The sequence below is a fragment of the Panulirus ornatus genome, chromosome 45, assembly GCF_036320965.1.
Source record: "Panulirus ornatus isolate Po-2019 chromosome 45, ASM3632096v1, whole genome shotgun sequence".
Lineage (NCBI taxonomy): Eukaryota > Metazoa > Arthropoda > Malacostraca > Decapoda > Palinuridae > Panulirus > Panulirus ornatus.
This window is the reverse complement of record NC_092268.1, coordinates 8,801,704-8,812,637: the sequence shown is the minus strand read 5'-3', so window position 1 is coordinate 8,812,637 and position 10,934 is coordinate 8,801,704. Positions and strand designations below refer to the sequence as shown.

The following is a 10,934-nucleotide window of genomic DNA, read 5'->3' as shown; positions in this document are numbered from 1 at the left end:
TACAGAGCATCAGATTGGGGAAGAGCAGAGTGCTTTCAGAAGTGGTAAAGGATGTGTGAATCAGGTGTTTGCTTCGAAGAATGTGCGTGAGAAATACTTAGAAAAACAGATGGAGTAGTATGTAGCATTGATCTGGAGAAGGCATATGATAGGGTTGATAGAGATGATTTGTGGAAGGTCTTAAGAGTATATGGTGTGGGAGGTAAGCTGTCAGAAGCAGAGAAAAGTTTTTACCGAGGATGTATGTGATGTGTACGAGTAGGAAGAAAGAAAAGTGATTGGTTCCCAGTGAAGTTTGGTATGCGGCTGGGGAGTGTGATGGCCCCATGGTTAATTTGTTTATGAATGGGGTGGTTAGGTATGTAAATGCAAGAGTTTTGGAGAGAGGGATGAGTATGCAGTCTGTTGGGGATGAAAGGGCCTGGAAAGTTGGTCAGTTGCTGTTTGCTGATGATAAAGCTCTGGTGGCTGATTCATGAAAGAAACTGCAGAAGTTGGTGACTGAGTTTGGAAAAGTGTGTGAAAGGAGAAAGTTGAGAGTAAATGTGAATAAGAGCAAGGTTATAGGTTCAGTAAGGTTGTGGGACAAGTATATTGGGATGTAAGTTTGAATGGAGAAAATTGGAGGAAGTGAAGGGTTTTAGATATCTGGAAGTGGACTCAGCAGCGAGTGGAATCATGGAAGTGGAAGTGAGTCACAGGGTGGGGAAGGGAGCGAAGGTTCTGGGAGCAATGAAGAATGTGTGGAAGGAGAAAATGTTATCTTGGAGCAAAAATGGATATGTTTGAAGGAATAGCAGTTCCAAGGAAGTATTCAAATATCCACACAGGTGTAACTGGATGTGCTACCCGGGGCAAACTTGAGATACACATTACAGATCCAGTTTCAATTGAAGGTACAAAGAATATGGGTGGAAATTACCCATAATCTACAACCATTCAGCTGATGGATTTGTTTTTCCTATTACCATTCTGTTTTTGTCCATTAATTTTATATGGGATACAAGATTGCTTTTTTTCAGCCAGAAATTATTTTTGTTCTGATTTCCTTCTGTCATTTGGACTTACATCTGCTGTGCTGTCACAAGATGTTGCAATTTATGTGAGTCTTATTCCGATGCATTTTGGAAATCCTCTGCACAGTATATACATTTACAGTACATTTCTTTCATGTGCGCAACAGGTACTAGCAAAGCACAGACAAAACTGCTTAGAATTGGCATAAGAAAAGGTCTGAAGATAGGACCATAACAATATGTCAACTTCAGCTAAAGAGAAGAGAGGAAACACATATTTCTTTTCATAGTGAGGAGTTAGTATGAAGTTTATAGCCAATTTGTCATGAACTAACACTGTGCCCCACATTCCAATGGAGTTTAAGGTGCACATTATGTGAGATAAGGTTTCTGATCTATACATGACACAAAATATGCATAAATCTAGGACACTGAAAAATACATACAGGTGAAGCTTAAAACCACAAGAAAATATTTGTCCAGTGTTGCAGAAGTGAAAGGGGTAAACCAAAGGATAAGATACACGATAATTCTCAGTGTAGACATGATCAAATACTTGTACAAGTGATTTAGCCAATCATTACAGCTATATGATGTTAGTGTATTCCAGCAAAGTGAACCGGAGGATTGTGATGAGATTCTCTCCTCTGACAAAGCAATACTGCAGACATTCATTTATGTCCCTAAGGCTAACAATTTCACCCTGTCAGTATTACTATTGATACCAATCTTATAAATCAAATATATATTCCATAAGCATAGTTTTATGCAGCATGAATAGACAAATCAATATCATAACCATGAAACTCACCGCCTTATGGGAAGTTGGCAGTGCAGATGTGGTCACGACATTCAGAGCCGTTTGGGGCTTTTTTGGGGCACTGTCATCCGCACCAGTTACTGCTGCTTGAGCGTGTTTTGATGGCACGGAAATGGGATCACTTGGCTGGGAGTTGAGAGTTGGAGGACTTTTAGCTGCTGATGTCACAATGTGTGCCTGTTTCTCTACACCCGTATGACCTACATGTGAAGGCTTGTAATCCTCGCCACTGTCATGTGGGGAGGTATTCTTCTGGTGAGCTATAATTGGTGGAGTAGACATGATAGGTGTCGAAACAGAAATAGTAACAGGCAAGGAAGCACCTGACACATTAGTAGTTGATGCAGAAGAGGTAGATAGTCCTGAAGACGTGGATATGACTGAATCTACAGATGATGAAACAGGAACCAAAGGGACACCTGCTTTTAACAAAGATGCCAAATAAGATGAGGAAGAGACTGGAGGTGGACCTATAATACTATGTTGAGAAGAACTCTGTGAAACAGGCAATGCTGATGTCATGGCTGGACTCTGTGAAATTGTTCTGATGGCAGATGTTGCTGTTTTTGATAAAGAGTTATCAATGACAGATTTCTGACTAGAATCCACAGGCGATGCTGCAGAAACTGTTGTGGATGGCTTTGATAATTTTGGTGTAACAATCCAGTAGTACTGTGGTGGAACACCAGAAGTCACAGATGAAACTGGTATGGATGCCTGTATTTTTGGTCTTACTTGGGAGGCATTTGCAGTCATCTGAGAAGTATGAGTAACCTTTTGAGAATTAAGAGATTCAAAAGCAACTGACGCTGGAATAAGTACCATTGGAGAGATGGTCAATCCAACAGAAGGGGCAGATGCCTTTGGTAAAATTTTTGGCACAGATAAGATTAAGGAATCTTGAGATGTGGATGTTACAGTCTGAGGTATGACGGATGACATCTGAGAAGAGACAGATGGCATATGAGATGAGTTTGAAGTCCTCTGAGTGGATGGTGATTCTGCTCGACTTGGATCACACTTTTTCTGTACAGAGGTCTTGTCTGTTTCTTGATGAGCAAATGATTCACGATGAAGTTCAGCATTTGAGGGATAAGGGGATGTAACACTAATCTGAGAAGAAATTTTTGATGGATCAGGTACTGCCATCTCCTTTTGAGATTGTCTTTGCGTCATTTTAGATGAAACTACACCACTTGATATATCAGAGGTGTCTGAATATGTAGTATTATAGATACCTAAATTCTCTCTGCTTAAAGGTAAAGGAATAAGAGGTGGGGGTCTACAAGCTACAGATGATGGGATAGACGCGTTTTGAGAATGTGGCGCTTTAGCAGAAGATAACACCTTCCCAGATAGTCCCAAATAAGAGGGATGGTGAGTCATAGAAGGTGGGGGTGGCGGGTTTTCAAGTTTTGGCGTGAGAGAGGAAAGGGCTGGGATCTTTCCTTGTTGTGGTCCCAAACCATGAGAGGAAACAGGCAATCTTCCTAAATGAGGTACATAGGAAGGAGAAGACACATAATTTTCATGTTTTATCGCCACTGGAGTGGTATTGGACAGTTTTCCATGATGTGTCTCTAAATCAGGAGTAGTCTTCTTGCCAGACTGGGTCATTGCAAAAACAGGAGCTTGTATCTTGTCTAACGGTATCATTGGAGGGGTACAATGGACTTTACTCAATGGTGACGCTAACAGATCTCTTGAGGGTAATATCAGTGGAGTGGCTGGAGGACACGGTACATATGGGGAATGGCTAAAAAGTGATGGTGCAGGAGAAATCCATGGCAAGGTCATCATGGGAGGGGGAACAGCTGCAGCATGAGACTGGAATGGTAACACTGTTGGTCTTGGTAAGTTCAATGCAGAATGTACCCTCATGTCGGTAGAATTGGGTGAAGGATGTGCATCAAACTGCGGCTGACGTCCCTTTTTGGCTGGCTTTTCCTTTACATCTGCACCTGAAAGACAGATATTTATCATTAATAAGATAATATATATATATATATATATATATATATATATAATATATATATATATATATATTATATTATTATATATATATAATCATATATAAATAAGATATACACAAAACAACTGTAATACACGTCTCTCCAGAAAAGACAATTGATGGAAAGTGTCCTTGTTTAAGTTAAATATAAAAGAACTGAAACAAGCACACAACCTATACAAAAGTGATAAATGATTAGTGTACAAACTGCTAAAATGTAGCAATTGTATCCTGAAAAACTTTTCTGTGTGGGGTGCTCTTCTATGAGGATAAGATTCTCAAAACTATATTCTTGGAAACTCAGGGTTTGAAACTTCCTACTCTGAAACATTCTGGTGAGGAAACACTGGTTTTCCCCAACAGTCAAATTATTCCTGGCTGCCTGGGAGCTCAGATACTGTAGGTTTCAACACAAAGGCAATCACAGTTGATGTAGAGAGTGACCTTTCAAATGGAGAGAGAGAGAGAGAGAGGAGGAAGCAGGTCAGGGCAAGAAACCTGGGAAAAGCCTGCTTGCAGGACACTGCCTCAAGGTGCAAGGATTTTTCTTCTTTTTTAGGACCTTCATTTCTCTCTTCTGCGATCCGTCCAACAAGCAAGAGAGCACACTGACATGAAGGAGGAAGGTTTTGGGAAGGTACCTGCAGATGAGGAGACTAAACCTACTGGCAGGTGGAATGCCAATGGCCAAAATGGGTAGCGTCACGGCATCTCAGCGTACGTACTGTCTGACTAGCATAGTTGTGGGGGGATGTGGAGACCCCAGCCACTGCAGGTGTGGTGGGTTGTGGAGGAGGACCCACCCAGCCACTGCAGGTGTGGTGGGTTGTGGAGGACACCCCCCCAGCTGCTGCAGGTGTGGTGGGTTGTGGAGAAGGACCCATCCAGCCACTGCAGGTGTGGTGGGTTGTGGAGGACACCCCCCCAGCCACTGCAGGTGTGGTGGGTTGTGGAGGAGGACCCACCCAGCCTCTGCAGGTGTGGTGGGTTGTGGAGGACACCCCCCCAGCCACTGCAGGTGTGGTGGGTTGTGGAGGACATCCCCCCAGCCACTGCAGGTGTGGTGGGTTGTGGAGGAGGACCCACCCAGCCACTGCAGGTGTGGTGGGTTGTGGAGAAGGACCCATCCAGCCACTGCAGGTGTGGTGGGTTGTGGAGGAGGACCCATCCAGCCACTGCAGGTGTGGTGGGTTGTGGAGGACACCCCTTCTCCTCCTCCTCTCCCCCCAGGCAGTACAGGTGTGGACAAGAGAGCCACCTTCCCTCCAGCAGTATTTTCAGGAACAGGTGTGGGTGAGGCCAGAATTTAGTGGGTGTCAAGGAGTGGAGCATCTGTAGCTCTGAGGCTAAAGATGAGTTGTTCACGGCGGAGAGCAGCAGTGCCTAGTGATGTGGTGTGCATGGGGGGGGGGGGGGGCGCAAGGCAAGTCGACACCCCACACCTCCACACCCCCACCTCACCCAACTTCACCCCCCCAAAAAAAAAAGAAAGCTGTCCAAGATCAGAGCTGCCTCAGGTGTATGAGAGAAGAGGAGGGGGGTCTCTCTCTCTCTCTCTCTCTCTCTCTCTCTGATCTCTGCCATCTGGATGAACGCGAATGCCATAAAAAAAAAAGAAATAGAGGGTTGATGCTCTTACTGTGACGACCGGATACACACACACACACACGACTGCATTTGGACGACCCCCCGATCCTTGGACCGTGTGCCATCGGCCTCCCCCCCCCCCCCCCCCACGACGCCAATGGGACACGATTCTTGAGGCACCGGCCAGCCCATTTGCTCAACGACCCCCCCACCCCCTGCCCCCCCACAAACGAACACTAGTCCAATCCGAACACGTCTTGCCAACGACCACGACCCGTCGTCCCTCCGGCGCATGCCTGCGCGAGCAAACTCCAGTCCACGCAGATGACCACTCCTGGCAACGACCTCTCCCTTGCCACTCTCTCCCCCCTGCAAAGAAAACGAGTATATCAGATGGGGGTTCGAACCCAGCCGATAAACAATCCCACTCGGATAATGAAGATGGGAACGAGTTTTCGATTTCAGCTCAGACTAACTTCCCTTTCTCTTTAGCCCTTGGGGGTTAAGCCCCTTTTGACAGGATCTTCACGCAGGGAGGTGGGTGAGCCTTGTGTGTACGATCAGCCATGGCCTGTCATCCGATCTTCAACGGTCATGTCAAAGGCCAAATTCGGCCTTGTTGACACAGCTGGTAACCCCAGTCACGTCATCTCCCTAAGCACGTCCAACATGGGATAGGGACCAACTGAGGATACAGATGGAAGGGCGTCTCTCCATCCAAGGTCAGGATGGGGACCATCTTCGTCCCGTCTCTTGCCCAACTGAGGATACAGGTTGAGGGGCGTCCCTCATATCGACCATCATTGCCTTGTCCTTCGCCTGAAAATGCTGAACTGTTTGGCAGGTTGACTGTGGTACTGGCAGCCATGCCTCTTGTCTCATTGGGGATCGCCTGGCTGGTCCGTGGCAGAGGGAAACCCCATCCATGGAACTCTTCCTTCACCGCGAAATGGGAGGCTTTCCCCACAGTGTTCCTTACGTTTCCTGGTAACAGATCAAAGAGACATGGAACCGTAATCATTACAAGTCCTTTCCCCCATTACTTCATTCATATTCTTGCCACTGTGTGCCTTACATATCAAGGTAACGGATCAACCAGACATGGAACCATAATAATTTCTATGTCACAGATCAAACAGACATGGGACCATAAAAATTTCCATGTCGCAGATCAAAGACATGGAACCATAATAATTTCTTTGTAGCAGATCAAACAGACATGGAACCATAATAATTTCTATGTCGCAGATCAGATAGACATGGAACCATAATAATTTCTATGTCGCAGATTAAACAGACATGGAACCATAAGTTCTTTGTCGCAGATCAAACAGACATGGAACCATAATAATTCATATGTCGCAGATTAAACAGACATGGAACCATAAGTTCTTTGTCGCAGATCAAACAGACATGGAACCATAATAATTTCTATGTCGCAGATCAAACAGATATGGAACCATAATAATTTCTTTGTAGCAGATCAAACAAACATGGAACCATAATAATTAAGTCCTTTTTCCATTTACTGATTAATAACCTTGCCACTGTGTTCGTTATATATCCTGGTAGCAGATCAAACAGACATGGAACCATAATAAATAATTCCTTTCCCCATAATCTCGTTATAGATTTTTTTTTGGACGCTGGAGGTTCCAGTCATGGACAGAAGTCCACATCAAGACCGGGCCTTAAATTTGAAACTGATGAAAGGGGAAAAAAAGACAGGGTAAAGTACTTCCAAATTTTAGAGGAAGTAAAATACCTGTCTTTTGAAATATGTCAGGTCAAAATTATCGGGAAAAACACGAGAGGGTTAAGAGTTCCAAAGCTTCGAGGTGTTGGAAGAGAAGGTTATCAAAACGGCCCACCCTTGAGTTGCCAACGGCCACACAGTAATCATGTGACGCAACAGCTTGCCTGAGTATTGCGTGGTCTAGCGAGTGGTGGTGGGGGGTACACAAGCAGCCAGCTCTCGGGTGCAAAAAAGCAAAAAAATCATAGTAATACCCTACAGAAGAGGGGCAAGTGAACGAACACTGCGTCGTGAGGTATGAAGGGGTCAAGTTTGGAAGTTCAACTGGGACACAGTTTATATAAGTCGAACCGCTGTCGACTTGAACTCTGTAGAACCAACCCCAGATGTGAGAGAAAGCAGGACACCATACAAAAGATGAATCAAGCCTTTGTTTATATAAACACAGACACGGCAAATAACTAATTGTACAGGAGAGAGAGAGAGAGAGAGAGAGAGAGAGAGAGAGAGAGAGAGAGAGAGAGAGAGAGAGAGAGAGAGAGAGAGAGAGAGAGAGAGAGAGAGAGAGAGAGAGAGAGAGAGAGGCCAGACAGTTTCCTGAACAGGAAGAATTGGCAATGCCAGCAATGTGGGGTTTTTCCGAGACAGATCGGACATATGACAGATTGGACATATGACAGATTGGACATATGACAGATTGGACATATGACAGATTGGACATATGACAGATTGGACATATGACAGATTGGACATATGACAGATTGGACATATGACAGATTGGACATATGACAGATTGGACATATGACAGATTGGATATATGACAGATTGGACATATGACAGATTGGACATATGACAGATTGGACATATGACAGATTGGACATATGACAGATTGGACATATGACAGATTGGACATATGACAGATTGGACATATGACAGATTGGACATATGACAGATTGGACATATGACAGATTGGACATATGACAGATTGGACATATGACAGATTGGACATATGACAGATTGGACATATGACAGATTGGACATATGACAGATTGGACATATGACAGATTGGACATATGACAGATTGGACATATGACAGATTGGACATATGACAGATTGGACATATGACAGATTGGACATATGACAGATTGGACATATGACAGATTGGACATATGACAGATTGGACATATGACAGATTGGACATATGACAGATTGGACATATGACAGATTGGACATATGACAGATTGGACATATGACAGATTGGACATATGACAGATTGGACATATGACAGATTGGACATTACTTGAATGACATGATATGGATTATATGACAGATTGGACATATGACAGATTGGACATATGACAGATTGGACATATGACAGATTGGACATATGACAGATTGGACATATGACAGATTGGACATATGACAGATTTGCGACATATGACAGATTGGACATATGACAGATTGGACATATGACAGATTGGACATATGACAGATTGGACATATCAGTTGGAATGACAGATTGGACATATGACAGATTGGACATATGACAGATTGGACATATGACAGATTGGACATATGCAGATGTATCAGATTGGACATATGACAGATTGGACATATGACAGATTGGACATATGACAGATTGGACATATGACAGATTGGACATATGACAGATTGGACATATGACAGATTGGACATATGACAGATTGGACATATGACAGATTGGACATATGACAGATTGGACATATGACAGATTGGACATATGACAGATTGGACATATGACAGATTGGACATATGACAGATTGGACATATGACAGATTGGACATATGACAGATTGGACATATGACAGACATACTATGTTGAGTGAGGCAGGATGTGGCCCTCTTATTTCCTGGCACGAGTATAAACATAGAAATATACTAAATATGTCCTGTTCCCCATTACGTCACCCACAACTTTCCCTTATACAAAAACATCTCTTGATCTCTTCGTTCGTACAAATATCTAACTGTGACATAAGCACTGGATGTGAAATACACTTTTCTTTTCTTTTTTTTTCCTTCGTTCCTGAACGATTCTAAGTGGCGCTGCCACTAGGGGCAATCAAGGCATCACTGGCATAAATTGTTTATCTTGCGGGACACAGTATATATATGTGGGGCCCTCAGCACACATGACCTTCTCTTACCTTATGATGGTTTGGGGAGGTCTTCTACCCACCCACAAGTGGGTCTGGTACCTTACCTTACACACACACACACACAACAATGACGCATGTTTGAGTGTACCATGCACCACCTCGATGGTCATGGGGTCAGATGTGGAATAAGACATGGTCCTCCTCTTGCTCTGACGACATACATTACTACAGACGATGGTCACACGGACCATACAAGCCAAGTCTTGGGGTGCAATGTCGACGTAGCTTGTACATCACGTCCAATACAAGCCAAGTTCACTCCATGTGGGAGAGGGTCGGGGGGTCGTGGTGGTCGTGTGTCGCGTCTCGGGACTACCAATAAAATATATCGTCTCAAAAAGACGTGTTAAGATGGCCCATCAGGTGGTTAAGATGGCCTCATTATGATCCATATAACTCAAGCAAACTCCAAAGTATAGTTATGAGTCTTACACCATCAATTCCTTATGTACTCGTAAATAACTGTGTCAAGTTTCACAAATGTCTGATCTATAATTTCCAATTCTTGATTCTATAATTCTTGTGCTACATTACGGGCCAGGTGCGACCTTCTTCTAATCCATTTGACTCTAGTAAATTGCAAAGTAGAGTTAAGTAGAGTTAAGAGTTTTATGCCATTTAATTCTTTATATAATGGAGAACAACTGTGTAGAGTTTCATCAATATCTGATTTTTAATTCTCAAATTAGGAGCCTATTTATAATTTCTAAGCCATATTATTACGGGGCAGGGGCAACCTTTTTATAATCCTCATAGCTCAGTCAAATTCCAAAGGACAACTATGAAATTATGCCATCCAATTCCTTAGATATTGACGAACAAACGTGTCAAGTTTGATGAGTATCTCATTTATAATTCTCAAGTTATGAGCCTATTTGTAATGAGGGTTAAAATGGGACGCTACGCGTCGAACGAGGCGGTTCGACATAGGAATCAAACCACGTTGACGTCGCTAAGAAACACTAACAACAACAGAGTAGTGCAAGAACAAAATCATCGCAACAAAGACAAAAAACCATCAGAACTGGTGGTCCACTCGACAAAAAAAAACATACATGAACAAACACAGAACAACATAGAGGACATAGAACAAATATAAACAAAAAAGACAGTACCTCACAAACCCACGTCAAAAACACGGCCACAAACCCACGTCAAAAACAGGGCCACAAACCCACGTCAAAAACAGGGCCACAAACCCACGTCAAAAACAGGGCCACAAACCCAAGTCAAAAACAGGGCCACAAACCCACGTCAAAAACAGGGCCACAAACCCACGTCAAAAACACGGCCACAAACCCACGTCAAAAACACGGCCACAAACCCACGTCAAAAACAGGGCCACAAACCCACGTCAAAAACAGGGCCACAAACCCACGTCAAAAACACGGCCACAAACCCACGTCAAAAACAGGGCTACAAACCCACGTCAAAAACACGGCCACAAACCCACAAACCCACGTCAAAAACACGGAGACTAACCCACAAACCCACGTCAAAAACACGGCCACTAACCCACAATCCCAAGTCAAAAACACGGAGACTAA

General features: G+C 43.7%; 1 protein-coding gene across 1 annotated transcript in view; it reads right to left on the bottom strand.

The window, feature by feature from the left end:
• Positions 1 to 10,934, bottom strand: part of LOC139762930 (uncharacterized) — a 75,721-nt gene that overhangs the window by 1,276 nt on the left and 63,511 nt on the right. Inside the window, exon 3 of the mRNA XM_071688202.1 lies at positions 1,828 to 3,797. Coding sequence (XP_071544303.1) covers positions 1,828 to 3,797 — 1,970 coding nt within the window. The remainder of the gene's footprint in view (positions 1 to 1,827; positions 3,798 to 10,934) is intronic.